Source organism: Bemisia tabaci, chromosome 2, assembly GCF_918797505.1.
Source record: "Bemisia tabaci chromosome 2, PGI_BMITA_v3".
Taxonomy (NCBI): domain Eukaryota; kingdom Metazoa; phylum Arthropoda; class Insecta; order Hemiptera; family Aleyrodidae; genus Bemisia; species Bemisia tabaci.
The window spans coordinates 4,150,640-4,166,477 of NC_092794.1; the positions used below are offsets into that span (position 1 = coordinate 4,150,640).

A 15,838-nucleotide genomic window follows, 5' to 3' on the forward strand; every position below is an offset into this window, starting at 1 on the left:
TGACAGTTAGAAAATCTGTGTTCAGTTACGAAACTTAGCCACTCTTCAAGTGAGTTTATGATGAAAATTTCAACGCTAAATAATTTATTATGAAAACTCCCGTAAGATTCCATGTAATTGAAGCTATAACGAGAATAGCAATTTGACAATTTCACTCCCCACCCGCCTTTCGAACGACCGCTCCAGGTGTGACGTTTTTTCGTAGGCTACAACCAATCTACACTTTCCATATCGTTGAGAACAACCCAATTCCATACTCCTAATGATGACAATAATAAGCCACTCGTACTTGGAGGCCTTTCAAAGGGTTCAGCAAGCCCATTGTTTTGAAGTGTTGTTTTCATCAAAATGTCAAAATAAGATGGAGCTAAATTTCCGTCAAGACATGAATTGCGTGAGTACACTACTAAATTCTGTGGTTGCAGCGGTTGAGGTTGTCCATCATTCAAGGAGGCTTAGGATAAAATAAGAAACTCCGAAATGTCTTTATGAAGAAACATTCATGTGATGTTTGTTTTAATGAAAGAATTTGTGATATTTCTTGTTTTTGTTTTTATAGTTCCAAACAAGCTGCCAGCTCTTGGCTTAATTGATGTTCAACATATAAAAATTTTAGTACATTTACCTTACAAACACTAATATATACAGAAATACATATCGATGAATACAATTAAAAAATGATGCAAAACGTCCAATTTGTTCACAAAACTAAGTGACTAACTAAATTTTTACTAGCTCAATGGAACACAAGTTTTATCACAAATAAATAAAAATTTATTAAATAGCTAAATTAAAAAATAAAAAAAATAAATTGGAAAAGCTTGGATTGATCTATTGAGTATTTAACTGCTGATGGCACTCTTATGATGAAAAGTTTCAAAACTTACGGAAGGTAGCTGGAAGATTTTAATTCCAAAAAAAAAAACATCTTGCTGTCTAATATTTAAGTATTTTGGCAAGTCTTTTTCATTTTTTGCTTTTTTTCCTGTGAAAAAATCTACTCCAGTTCTCTTTAACCAATCTTCCTTTCTCTTCCCCAAAGGAAATAAAATCCCCAGCAATTCAGTTTTACTTGGCGATTTGGAACATACATTACATTTTGACTTCACAAATTAAACATTGAGACGAAAGGTGTTCTTAATTTTTTCCACTTTCAATGGAGATTTTTTGGAGAGGCAGAAAAGACTTGACATTACAACAATAAAATTTTTCCCATAGCAAAGTCAGAGACTAAAGTTTAGTTTTGAGAGGATTTGTCATGTAAAATTCACGACTGAATCAATTCAGTGCGGGAGGCTGATTTCAATTCTCCAATACATACATGAATTTAAAATGGATCCAGACCCTCTCTTCTTGATGCACTTTAAAATTGAAAGTTATGAATTGCATTCACATTAAGTTTAGTCAGAATATCTGAGGTATTGGATGAGAAGTTTCTTGAATGAAGAAACATTCAACAACAATTGCAAAAAAGGAAGAGAGGGATCATGACCAAAAAGCAAAGCCACATATCCATGTTCGCAACTTTGTAAACTTCCAGTCATATTTTAGTTTTTCTTCGGTAAACTATTCAACATAATTTCTTGAAAATTTCCTGACTTCTGTTTTCTGTCAGGGGAATAATATTCTGTAGAAATTTCAAGCTATAGCGTTGGCTTGTTTCTTTCCAAAAAAAAAATAAAATGGGAGCGGAAAATATGAATCACCACAATAGTTTCGCACTTTGACCATCGAATCCAAACTTAATTAGAGTGGAGAAAAACTTCTAACTTCTAACAGCATAGAAACAAAGACATGAAAAATTAAATGTAGTGTTCAGTTGACGGGTTGACCCTGAAAAACCCTCTGTAAAGGGCACTCAAAATTGACTTCATACTGAAATTAAATTAGGCGAAGAACTCATTGCAAGGATCTCTTTGAATCTGACTGAATTAGCTCCCTTTGATGGAAACTATTTTATTGGATCCATTCAGTGACTCTACAAGCTCATGAGCTTGTTTTCATTTTATGTACTTCATTTAAAATGCGTATACTTGGACCAAATTTGCTGAAAAAGCCATTTTAGTTTAATTAGGCTGATTTTCTATATGGTACTCCCTTTCATGCATAAGGCTTCATATAAGAAGAAGAAAAAAGATACTGCTAAACAAGAGGCGGATTAAAGCATCTAATCTTAAAATGTTGATCGGCCAACCACTGGGCTTTCTTGGCAGCCTCCCTTCACAAGATAAGAAATACAAATTATTCATCACACGAGAAATTAAGCCCACAAGATGCATATACAAAATAAAAATATAATAAATTTTAAATACACTAACTAACAAATTGAATATAAATATTGAAAACATCATATTTTTCTTTGGTTGATAGTAAAAGAAACTCTGGGAACAGAGAATAAAGAGGATTGCACAGTTGTTTCACTAAAATTTTTGGATACGATTTCAAGACAAACCAGACCTAATAATTTGAGGCCTCCTTTGGTTGGACGAGCATTCAGAGAAAGAGATTAAGTATAAAAAAAGGCGTACGTAAAAACTGATGAGGCAACCTATTGCCTTCACTAAATGTTATGAAAAAAAAAAAAAAAAAAAATAGGCAAAGAAACTCTGAATGAAATTGATACGACAGAAGTTACTCTAACAATTCAAAAGTAAAGATCAAGAGTGGCGGTAGCCACCCTCGGTCTTTAAAAAAACTAGAACTTTTGAGAGAAATTCTATTGGTGCTTCTTAAAGGCGGACAAGAAAATTAGGTCGTAGACAGACAAACCAAGTGCGGAGGGATTCACTGAAAAGAAACCAGTTTTTCGCAATAATTTTTGAACAGTTTGCAGTTGAACTATGAACAAGCATAGAATAAATCAGAATAAGTACATCAATTTTTGCTGAGAAATTTTTCCATGAGTAAAAATCGAGCAGAAAATGAAAGTATCCTCAAATTCTGTTGGTAAGGAGAGAAGGCCTGAGCAAATTTACTTCTATCAATGACTTTGAGGAAGACTCCAGTAAAATGATAACTAAAGATTTCGACTTCTCTTTGAAGATTTTTGTGTAAACGCCCCGGACTTTCAAAAATTTCCACTGAAGAAATATGCTATTTCTCCAGAAGTAGTCAATTCTTAAGCAATATTTATTTCTGACCACATGCAGACCTAGGTCTCTCAGTGCCATTGCCATGGGTCAAATCAGTTTGTTTTGCTTATAACTTTGATTGCCGGTCCATAATTGCGTAATTGACAGTCCAAGATTTGGAGAATGTGTTGATCTCCGAGTGGATATTAATGACAGAAATATTTTTATTTTTTACCATCCACCAAAAATAAATTGTCGAACAACTAGAGGCTAGATCACTTTACTTATTTTTTGCTTACTGATTGAGATTTATCTGAGGATATACAGAATATTGATAAAGGATGACCTTGTTTTATCGTAAACAGCTTGTGAGCATAAACCTAGTAGGCGCAAGTTTCCATTGTAATTGATTCTTTCCACATGATTTCTAAGATTTTTTCCCCAGGCAAGAGTTAGTTAAAAGAGTAAGACATACGCACATAATCTGATTTACTTTTGTTGCGTCTGCGTTCAAGTGCCATGACATTTTATTGTTTGCTTCATTGTAATTCATTAAAAAAATATTGCAAAATTACTGTTACTTTTTTAAACATCCTTGGAAGTCAGCCATAGTTTTTAATTAGATTAAAAATTGATGTTTCATGATAAATGGTCAAATGTAAAATTTTTGAAATTGTACAGTATTGAATAGAAGCTACTGATTCAGAAATAAGGTAGGAAGCATTTTTGCTGGATACTACTTTAAATAAAATGAGAAAAATTATTGGAACTGTTTACCTTTAACAAGTCTTTTCTCATCAATGATATGCTTAGCTTCATCACCAAAAAAAGGTAAAACACATACTTTCCACACAACTTTACATCGATCTTAAACTCTTGAGCATTCAATATTACATACCCATGACTGATGAATTTTCTTCATTTTTTGAAAAGTTCTCAACCAAAATGTTTACATTAAAATTTAACTTCAAAAATACATAATTACTAATTCCCTTATGGTCAGTTGCATGGCTCTCTTCACAGAAAAACTTGTGGTACAATATAGAAATTATTCCTCTCTTGATAATTCGAAACTTCAGGAAACGGTTTGGATTTTTGGAATTTTAATTAGGTATATGATAAAGTTTGGCTGAAATATGTTGAATTACGGAGGGCGATCCAATGAACGTAAAGCTGTGGATAAGGAGATGAGCGCTGAGAAATTTCATTGATTAATTATCATAATTTTTAAGAAAAAATTATTTTTGAAAAATTTGAAGTGATAAATTGTAAAAATTTGTGAAGCTCTGATAGCTGATTCCCAAAAAACACTTCAATGACTTTGTGCTCCTTCCTAGAATTGAGAAAATTGTGCTTCCTTGTTGTTAAAATGTATGCAAAACTGCAAAAAAGCATGAGACACTAAAAACTCATCATCTAATCAAACGTTTTTTAGGCAGATTGGGCCTTGTAACTTAAAAACATATACAGGTCAAATCAACTGACATTGAATTGCAAATAGGATGAGTTGCCTAATTTTCGATAGTAGAGATACAGTCCTATTCACTCCTGGTAATTTCAACTAAAGAGGAAACTTTCCCCTTAATTTTAAATCGTAAAGGGGCTAAACTGTGTTTAGTATTTGAAAATTTTGAGGAGTAAAATACTTTTTATTCCTTCCTTTTTTCAAAAATTTTAGAGATTCAAATTATCGAGAGAGGACTGTACTAACAATAAGAAAGGAGGAGAGAAGAACGCATAGATATTCCGAATAAGTAGTGTACAAAGCGCAAGACTGGATTACCAGGCTGTTGAATTATCTAGTTTAACAGGGTTAAAATAAAAGGAACTTCATTTACACTAGTGAGACTGGAAGTGAGCTTGGAAGAAATTTATCTTAGGCGGGAATATAATTATTCTGTCTGCAAAGTTGGTTCGTTTCTAGAGGAAGAAAAGCCTTTGAAATGAGAAACTGAGAAATGAGATTACTTTCGTTCACAGGCTCAGCTGAGTGTACACAAAATATAAAAACCCCTAGCGTAGTGAATATCGAAATTCAGACTTGCAAAATTAAAATTTGAGAGGTCACATCATTAAATCATCTATTGATACATAAATTTCAAAGAGAAAATAAAAAAATAATATTTGCCAAAATCACAATTGGTAGAAAATACTAAAAAACTATAGGTAATAATGAAAACGAGAGAGAAAAGAAGGTACACTGACCCAAAGACAGCATGATACATATTAATAATTTACAGGCCATAAACTACTGGAATATTTGGGACACATGTCGAACATTGAAAAATGAAAGAAAAAAACAAGCTAGGAGAGACAAAATTGGTAATAATACTGTCAGCCCTTGGAAAAAAAATCTTCTTCTAATGGCTCCTTTGATGATGACTAGAATTGAAGATCCTGGAAGAAGAAAGGTTTTGAAAAAATTGAATTAACACAAAACCATTGAAAATTACAAAATTTAAGAGAACGAAAGAAAATGCAGACTTGAAAATCAATTGAAAATTTACCACAACATACTTCGCCATTGAATTTCTCAATGGAGTGTAATCTCCATAACTAGGAGACTGAGAGTTAAACTAAGAACTACGCGAACACCATGAGATTTCTCCTCTGACACCTCTTTCATAGCTCTGCATAAAATGTAGTTGAGGTTGAGGACATGTATAAAATCAACCAAATACTTTTAACGAAAGTTTTCTGTACATGTATTTTTCAGTCTGGACCATTGAAAGTTTTCAAGTTATGGTTCAAGTATGATTCTGTTGTTTTAGCCTTACATTCTGTGCCAATATATTTATGCTCCTTTCACCATAGATTTTTCAAGTCTCATTATAATAATAAAATACCTGCACTTAGGGAAGATGCAACGTCTCCTTCAGCCTTTCCCCCTTGAAAGCTATTTATTGCCACACAAATTTTACCAGTGCTACACCAGTCTTCCAAGAACATTTTGAAAATACTGCCGTTGAAAACTCATTAGAATATTTTTCGGTGATTGTAATACCCTTCAATTTGGGCTTATATTGAACTTTCAAGACGTATATAGAGGAAGAACTTCAGGTAATAATTACAATATCCAACTCGAAAGAAAGAGTGTGCTATCCCAAAAAGTAAAATCTGATCAGAGTTTTCCTTATCTTTTCCACACAAGTTTTGTTTGGCATACCTGGCAGCCGGCTAACAAAACTGATTCTGAAAAGAAAAAGAAAATCTTTGAAATAACTTTAAAAACTCTGATAGCACACTTCTATTAGAAACCCGATAAACAAAAATTATTGACAAGCATTTACTTGAAAATTCTGAAGCACCTGGAATCTGTTACCAGTATTTAGAACTGTCGACTTACTTAAGTAATCTCCGAAAAGAGCAGGACTGGAAAATGTCTTATGTGTGTTTGCCACTGCGAAGACAGCTGGAAGAATTTGACTCCTGACCAATCAGCACCATCTATAATGACTAGAAACATCAATAAAACAGATTAGTGGCGTTGAGTGGCTAGGAAAAATTAAAATACACACATATTACATACATATACGTTATTCAAATATGTACTGACTTTTTGGAAGGTCAACAAAGTCGAGGAAAAAAGGGCCTAAATATGTATAAGTTGAAGTGTTACCACGTTACTTAGAAAAAGAAATTCTGTGACATTTCCCAAACACATTTTGGTAAAGTTTTCTGACATTGGAGGATATGCCATATGATTAAAAAGACATTATTTGAAATAGTTTGTGAAAAATTGGACAAATTAAATTTTTTTTTTTTGTTTAAAGCGTGAAACCCGTTCTAGGAAGCGAATGAAGGTGAGTGAACAATTTTTTCCTGACACCCTGGTCATTTTCTCTTACATTTCCAGATTTTGCCCTGGTTTCTTAAAATTCCCCAACTGTGGCAACCCTGTGGGTAGCAAATCAAGGGACAAAATATTAGACAAACTCAAACGAGGGAGGACACTTTTTTGCAAGAGGGGCTTTCTTTTCCTTTTAATTGAATTACTACTTGACAAAGACAGATTGAGGATACGAGAATAACATAATAATTACATTGAATGATAAAATTTACATATATTTTTTTAAATAAAGACAGTCGCTTAACATTGTTAGACACATACTAACCTTTTAATGGGGCATGTTGTGTTTTTGGAGAACAAATGAGCCTAGTAATTCCATCAACTGCTACACTGCGAATTTCATTTTCTTTTTCCTTTTCTTTTTTCTTTCCAAGGCGCATAACTGTAAGTAAGGAAATTGCAAAAGTAGTATTAGTAGTTGTACGTCTGTATCTCGGATAAAAAGCAGATTATTGCATGGTGTTCTGACAATATATTTACCTTGAGAAGAATTCAAATTTTCATAGAACGCTCTGGCTGATGTTATTGAGCACATGATTGATTTGTGTCTTAATTAGATGGTGTTCGTGATAAATTTTATACTGGAAAAATAACTATCTTTGAAATTTTAATCGAAACTTTCAATTCTTAGTCCAGTCAATCCTACATAATTTAGAAAAAAATAGAAGAAAAACGTTGGAAATTTGTGAAACAAAACGGTTAGAATCAAATAGGATGCTTACTTTTCTGCTTTTTCTCCTTGGTTGAATACGATAGTGTAAAGTTGAATGAAGGTGTATCTCCAGGAGCAGGTAACCGCGAAACTTGGAGGTGTTTGAAAGATGTTTTGAGAGTGGATTTAACTTGATCGTTTTTCTTATTGTCTGGCTTACAGTCTGAATTTTTGGTAGAGTTACTGGAACTTGACCAAAAGTCAACCTGGAGTTCTACTGGCTCAAAGTTTTCTCTGAAATTAAAATATAGATGGATTGATCACACAATATTACTTTTTTACGGGAACAGAATGGAGGCATCATTAAGAAACCAAAATAAAGAGATATCTTGCACATTGAAACCAGATACTATCTGCATTATACAGTGTATCTACTATTATTGAAGATATGACGCACAATGTACTGTTCACTGATCAACCATTGACATAAAAAAAAATTAGAAAATAAATTATCAAGTGAAACCTTATTCACTAATTTTACCTTTGCTGGAAATTGGTGCTCATATTTGGAGATGAAGGTGGAGTTCGTGGTGGAGAATTGCCTCCATCTTCAATTTCTAGGACAACTTCAGATGAACCGACGCGAACATCCTGAGTTCAAGAACATAAACATGGTGTCAGTTAGTAGACATATATTACGATAAACCTATTCACCTTAATGATTGCTTTTAAAACTTAAAAGACAGAATTAAATCGATCCTAATGGGCCTGTTGCATATTTCAGTTAGAGCACTGAGAAGAGTAGTTAATTAAAGAAAACAGCTCAAAAATTACGATGAGCCCATCGGGATAGTCTGAAATACACTCCTAACTTCACCATCTAGGTAAGAAATATGCGCCTTTTTAAGTTTCCAACTTTTAAAGCGATACTACGGTATAGGTGAACATTTTGTAAAAGAAATTATTCAATCAAACCTTTGCGCACTAGGATGCTATACAAATTTTAACATGGCTGACGCTTCTGCACGCAAATCGTGAGAAGGCACCAGGGTCTTAATCAACACAAAGAAAATGTAAATATAAGCACACTGGTTGATAAAATCCCGTCTCATCACGTGTGTTTTGGCAGTTTGGTGTTGGCCACGTTAAATATTGTGTAACTTCCTAGCCGGCAAGGGTCGGATGGAACAACTCTTAGTGCAAAATTTTCACCTGTGCTGTAGAATTGTTTTTGAAGCTGGAAGCTTAAAAAATGCATATTTCTTACACAGATTGTGAAGTCAGGAATGTATTTCAGACGTTCCCACTCATCATGATTTTTGAACCATTTTCTAAAAGAAATAACTCTTTCTTTTGCTACAGCTGAAGTTTGCAACAGGTCCATTGCTAATGGAACAAGTTTAGATGTAAACTGTTGACTCTAGCATACAAATGAAAAATGGTTTTTCGATTGATTGAAGGGTGGAATTTTTACCTACAACTTATACGGGCAAAGTCTACAGATGAGGTGTCACGAATCATACAGGACAAAAGATATGAATGCAACAAGCAGGTTTTGGATTGTGGAGAACAGTGAATATATCAATTGCCAAAAGAGATAAAACTGTTCAAAACCATTTAAAGCTGGAGCCAAGAAAAGAAGGTCTGAAATTTTACTCCTCCTTAAGACCTAAAGATTAAAGATACAGTTAAACCCACAGTTTGTTATTCAACAATTTTTTTTTTTTCATTTTGAATTTTTGAGAGGAGAAAATGTACAACTAGTTGATCAAATAGACACTTAATCCAATAGTGGAATTCGTTTGACAAGTGTTTCTGAAATGAGCAAAATTAAGTAGTTCTAAAGTTTCTAACATGATTTTGATTTGAACTGATCAGGCAGGAAAGGTTATCAAAAGCAAAAATTTAAAATGACTTACATTAATGAAAGGGATGAATATCTGACTTGATTCCTCATCAGAGCTGTAAAACAAGCAGATGAATTTTTCGGTTACTATTACAGACCAAATAAAAGAAATTAACATGGTTATCAAGCATTCAAAGTTGAATATTCAACACGGAAAAAAATTAAATGTTGATTTGGCATTTATACTGTTAAAAAGATGTCCGACAAGTTTCAAATGCTGATTTTACAATACAAAAAGGCTGACATAACATTTTAATTTGTACGTTTTGCAGTGGGCGTAGTTACGTTAGCATTTGTTAAAATGTAAAATCAGCATTTGAAAATTGTCGGACATCTTTTTAACAGTATAAATAATAAATCAACATTTAATTTCTTTCCGTGAAGATTTCAATTAGCTCAAATAGATTTGATACAAGAAAAATACGAATAAATTACAATGCTCACTTGTAAATAACAGTAGTTCTCATCTGAAAAATCAGGATGAATATCAAAATGAGATGTCTACCTGCCAAAAATGATAGCATGAAATACAAAAAACTTGGTGCTTCCTGGAATGCTCGGCAAAATCTTTCAATCGGCATGAATTAAAAATTAACCTCAAGAATTTTCCCACTCTTTAGTCAAAATTTTAGTGATAGCAATAGTATTTGACAATTACAGTAGTTATGAACGTAAAAATAAGATGTATGGAGCCAGACTTGTTAGAGTTCAGGTTAGATAGGTTGGTAGTTGTTTACTTAAAGTTTGCAAGTGACTGTGCAGCTGTCCAACAGCAATCGAGGATTAACTGTGGATAAAAGTGCTGCAATGCAGAGATTTATCGATCAGTTAATGCGTGCCACTCAAAAGTAAAAAACTGCTGATGTATCCAAGGCAAGTTCTGAAAGTGAATGAGTTTAAAATTGGGGGAGGAGGATAGGGAGATGGGATAATACGATAAAACAAAATATTATCTCCACTCCACAAAATGTGAAGCAAGCAATAAAATAATGGCACTGCGACTACTCATGAAGAGCTAAGAATGAATCGACAGTTGAAGTTTTCTTCTACTAAGTCTACAACAGCTTTTTTCATTGACTTTAGAGACTGAGCTTCTGTTTCACAATTTAAGATTTTTCCAACCAAATTAGTGAGAACTTGATGTAAAAAGTCTCGTTAAGAGAGAGATTCAATCTAGAAATTCTATGATGATGGCTAGCTTAAAACACTTACCAAATCGATGCAATTTTTTGCAACTAAATCAGACCAACTAAACAATAATTTTAGAGACAAAATTGGGAATTTTTATCAAAAAAATTGTTTTTGAATAATTTTATAAAATGTCTGCAAAAGTATGCAAGCCTAATCTACAACGGAATTCAGATGTGAAATAAAGAAATCAGAATCACACTTCACCTCTTTTCTTTGTATGTGATCATGGCTTCTGCTATTGGAAATTGAACTGTGTGAGCTGCGTTCAAATACTGAGAGATCCTACTGATTAGTTCGGTTGCATCATTTTGCTCTAAAGCCTCCTTCCAGCTTTCATTTACAAATAAGGCGCCATACAGAGAGTCTACGCTACTTAGATACCTACTGAGGAAATTAGTGCCTGAAAAAAAAAAAAAAAACATAATCGAAATTAGAATTAAAGATAATTCAATCATTCTAGAGTTTTTTCAGTTCCTTAACATTTATGAACGCATTTAAATCAAAAGGAACCACATCCATCAAGGCATGATCCCTGTCATACATGTATTCTAAAGGATCTCATGGCTTATGCTAGAATAGCCTGTGTCACACTATCAAAATACTCCATCAGAATGTCAAGGTCAAGTGCTGTGATTGGTCCAAGTCATCGAATAAGCCAATCACAACACTTGACCTTGATATTTTGATGGCTAGTTTTGACAGTGTGACACAGGCTATTGGATACAGTTCCTTTTGATTAAAATGCGTTTTCATAGCACTGAAATTTGGAAAATAAGTTGAAAGAATGATTATTTAAAATTTCTCTTTCAGGCCAAAATTTTAATACGTTTCTTGAAACTTCCATAAACTTTGGGAAATTTGATGTACACAGCAGCACCAAAGGAGATTTCAAGACAAGAAATATTCAGTGAGCACACCAGAATTCTTGCCTAATACATATACATAAACTTTGTTGAATAACCTAAATTCTGATCTAAGTCGAAAGAAAATTATCTCCCTTAAAACTTTCCAGCTTCGGCACTGTTTTGCTATGATGAGGTTTTCCATAAATTTTGAACACTTGCTTTTAGTCATTTCCCTCTGGCATTTATTTTTTTTTCTTCAGCTTATGTAAGTTACCAATTAAGTATTTGAGGGGCTTGGAGGACAAGGCGTATAAGTGCAGTTTTTGAAATAATTTAGATACTAATGATTTTAGGTAAAACTGGTCTTAATGCACATTCTGTGAAGAATTCGCTCCCAAATTCCAATTTTTAGGCAACAAATAGTCAGATTGAACTTTCAATCTGCTTATGCGCCTTGTCCTTTAAGCCCCTCATTTCTGAAAATCACACTCTATTTTCATGATATAAACACGGGGGTCTTGGTTCCCATTTAATACTTAAAATGAATTACCCAAAACCCCACTGATACGCATTAATGTTACATAGAGGGTGAGATAATTCTCCTCCTTACTGGAAAATTTTTCTAGATTCCCAAAAAGTCAATCGGTGTGACTTGATATTTGCTAAATTATTACAAAACTCTAACAGCAGCTTCTATACCAGAAAGGTTGAGTCTGGTGGGAGTTTGCAACAGCTTTACTGATAGATTACTGAAACATACTCACCTAAAGGAATGACTAAAAATCTGATATAGTTTTGCCAGTCGACAGGTTTATAAGAAAACTGTTCGACATAGTTCCGTAAAACTAAATTGACAAATCCATCTGATCCGGCAAGTATTAATTTAATGACACTCAGAGGCTTCGGACTTGTGATACAACTGGAAAAGAAATAAAAAATAATCATTTAAACTCTACGAAAAAAAATGGATAAACATAAATAAAATAAATCTGGGATTAAATGTGTTCTGTAATGAACCAACCAACGATATAATTTTATGAGCAAAGTGTACAAAGCAAAAACATGTATGGTAACAAAAGTGTTTTTTGAAGGTTGGTTAAAATTTGCTTCACAGCTGGCTATACGGTAAGATTTGATGATATTATTTTCCTCCCTCTAACATTTATCTCTCCTACCCATCAGACTAGCCCTATTGCAATCTCTAATGAAATACACATTTTCAGTCGTGGTGTTTTACCGAAATTCTTGCATATTTTGTGGCTGGCTAAAAATAATGATCAAAACACTAAGTAGAGAAAGTGTAGGAAGAATTGCATCGATGTGGTTTAAGTTTGATTGGACAACAGCGTGTTTGATTAATTATGAATAATTCAACAATATTATACAAGGATTTTCCGTTACTTTCTTTGCATGAGTAGGTTCACTAAAGGTTAAATCAAAGCAAGATTTTCGTTTGTTGAATAGAGATGGTTAGGTTAGGTATTGATGGTTCAATATCAAGCACAATTTTATTTTGCCAAGAAAAATGCCAAAATATATCAATAAATATTTAACAATACTTACCATTTTTGTATTTTATTGACAAGGGCAATCACAGCAGCTTTAATATCCGCAGCATTGGAAGTTGTAATGACTCTAAGAGAGCTACTGACTAGTTTTTGAGTGAGAACACAACCATAAGCATCAGCTCCGTTTACTAAAACCACTGATTCGGGTAACCAGTCTTCAGGACCAAGAATCCGACCAAGCTGTTCTAATAAACCTTTTCTCATCTGCAACAGAGTTGAGGAAAATTGTGTATTTGGTGGTCCTACATCACTGCAGTGAAATATACAAAGCAGTAGCACATGAGAGTAGTAATTTTGGTAGAATGAGATAATCTCTAATTAAGTCAAATTAATTTTGGGATGTAACGGACCCTACAATTTATTGGAGTAGACGCTTTAAGTCTCTCAATTTATACGTCAACAGCATAAGTTTTTTGGGGGATTGGGGGGAGGGGAGGATTTTTTGGGAGAGGGTGCCAAGAGAAAGAGGTAAATCTACCTCCCTTACTCCAGTAATGTTTACCTTGACAGTAAAAAAAAATCCATATTCCACTGTGCTTCCATGTATGGTGAAAGCATCAGTGCATAAGTGCAATCTTCAGTAATGTAATACACGCCTCCATCGAAGAGAAAAATCTATTCATAACATTTCCACAATTCAAGGAAGCAACTGACAGGTTTAGTTTCAGGGTAAATTGAATATTGTTCTGATTATTACCATGAAAGGGAGCTCAGTGGCATAACTGGAACTTTTCACTCAGCTTGGAATCTTGAGACGAAAAACTCATTGTAATTTTTGAAGTAGCATTTTGATTCTGCTGATTTCAAAATAATTTTGAACAAGAGAAAACTTGTGGCTTACTTTGAAATAGTGTTAGAACTTACCTCTAAATTATTGGAAGTCATATCTACGACACAGTTGTTGTTCATATTTTTAACATCGACTTTATCACTGATGGATTGTTTTTTTCCTTTTCCACTTGATGCATTTTTCTCTCGTGTGAAGAGTCGAGTCTTTTTCTCATTGATCTCCTGAAAAAAATATTAAAATATAGTTTTCAATCGTTTCACTTCTATGTACTGGCTCCATTAATTGTCAATGGTTTTAGAGCATTCAAAAGCCAAAATTCGTAGCAAGATTCCTTGCACATTAAATTTACTCCTATTAATGTATGATTTCAACTTTCTAATTTTAGTGATATCGATTATCACATATATCATTTCTGGGTCAGGTATAGGAGGGGGGGGGGGGGGTTCCAGCGAGTGGAGAACGGCAGTCAAGATGAAAATAAATATAAATAAAAAAAGTCAAAATTGAAATTTCAAACATAAGCAAAATTTTTTTTAAATGAATATGAAAAAGGTCAAAATCCAAAAACTTTGTGACTACACAGAATTAGGGTGGAAGGAATGGGGGAAAAGAAGAAAAAGAAAAAGGGGTGTATATTTGAAGTTCCAGGGGAAAATTCTTTTTTGTGGGAGGGGGGGGGGCGCAGGAAAAAACTAAAGAATATTTGTGGTCAATAAAGAGTGGCATGTGAGGTATCATTTTCTGGGTCATTTTGGTAGTAGATTTAATGTATGAAGTCAAAACAGCCCCCCCCCCTCCCCTCCACAGTCAAAGATACTGCCCCGCATTCAATATGTCTGACTTTGAAAGGCAGGAGGGTGCATTTTGTAAATTTTTACGTGATTAGGCAAGTGAGATATCAATTCTTATGAAATTTTGGTCCAAAATTTCATATAAGGATTCAAAATTTCATATAAGAAGTCATAATAGCCCCCCGGTCAACGAAAAAGCCCCAAATCAAATATGGCGACTAAATTTGAAAGGCAGAAGGGTGCATTTTTTTTAAAATTTTACGTTATTGGGCAAGTGAGGTATCAATTCTGATGTAAATTTGGTCGTCGATTTCATATGTGGAGTCATAAAAGCCCTCCAATCCACAACAGTGCCCCAAATCCAAGATGGCGGCCAAATTTGAAAGACAGCAAGGTGTATTTTTTAAATTTTTACTTGATCAGACACCTGAAATATCAATTCTGATGTACCTTTTTTCGTAAATTTTATATATAAAGTCATAAAGGCCTCCTGGTCGAAGGGGGTACCCTAAATCCAAGATGGCGGTCAAATCTAAAAGGCAGGAGGGTGCATTTTTTGAAATTATAAGTGATTAGGCAAGTTAGGTATCAATTCCAATGTCACTTTGGTCACCCACATCATATATAAAGTCATAACATCCCCACCAACCCCCCCCCCCCCCACGGGTCAAAGAGGGTGTCCCAAAAGCCAAGATGGCGGTCAAATTTGAAAGGCAGGAGGGTGTATTTTTTAAATTCTTACGTGATCAGGCATCTGATATCAATATCAGATAACAATTCTGATAAAATGTTTGTTGTGAATTTCATATATGAAGTCATAAAGGCCTCCTTTTCAAAGGGGGTACCCTAAATCCAAGATGGCTGCCAATTTTGAAAGGTAGGAGGGAGCATTTTTTGGATTTTATGTGATTAGACAAGTTAGATTTCAATTCTTATATCACTTTAGTCGCACATTTCAAGCATGCAGTCATAAAAAACCCCGGTCAAAGAGGGTGCCCCAAATCCAAGATGGCGACTGAATTTGAGAGGTAATCAGCCTTCTTCACCCTTCACCCGAGAAATACGCTTAGGACAAGGAAATTTAATCAAGCGAGAAGTCATCATAGCTGCCTTAAACCGCATATTTTGAAATGACGCGAAAAATGTTCCAAGTCGGATTTTCAGACTCTTTGTT

The 15,838-nt window shown here is 34.0% G+C and overlaps 1 protein-coding gene across 3 annotated transcripts in view; it reads right to left on the reverse strand.

Annotated features, from left to right (window-relative positions):
* Positions 1-481: 481 nt before the first annotated feature.
* The window catches only part of KrT95D (phosphofurin acidic cluster sorting protein KrT95D), a 94,276-nt gene continuing 78,919 nt past the window's right edge, over positions 482-15,838 (reverse strand). For all 3 annotated transcript variants that reach the window (XM_019048462.2, XM_019048460.2, XM_019048461.2), the window contains 10 exons: positions 13,948-14,094; positions 13,079-13,287; positions 12,280-12,434; positions 10,875-11,070; positions 9,493-9,535; positions 8,115-8,224; positions 7,644-7,867; positions 7,187-7,303; positions 6,418-6,527; positions 482-5,468 (listed from right to left, as the gene is read on the reverse strand). In XM_019048462.2, the coding sequence (XP_018904007.1) occupies positions 6,418-6,527; positions 7,187-7,303; positions 7,644-7,867; positions 8,115-8,224; positions 9,493-9,535; positions 10,875-11,070; positions 12,280-12,434; positions 13,079-13,287; positions 13,948-14,094 (1,311 nt within the window). In that variant the 3' untranslated portion in view covers positions 482-5,468. The remainder of the gene's footprint in view (positions 5,469-6,417; positions 6,528-7,186; positions 7,304-7,643; positions 7,868-8,114; positions 8,225-9,492; positions 9,536-10,874; positions 11,071-12,279; positions 12,435-13,078; positions 13,288-13,947; positions 14,095-15,838) is intronic.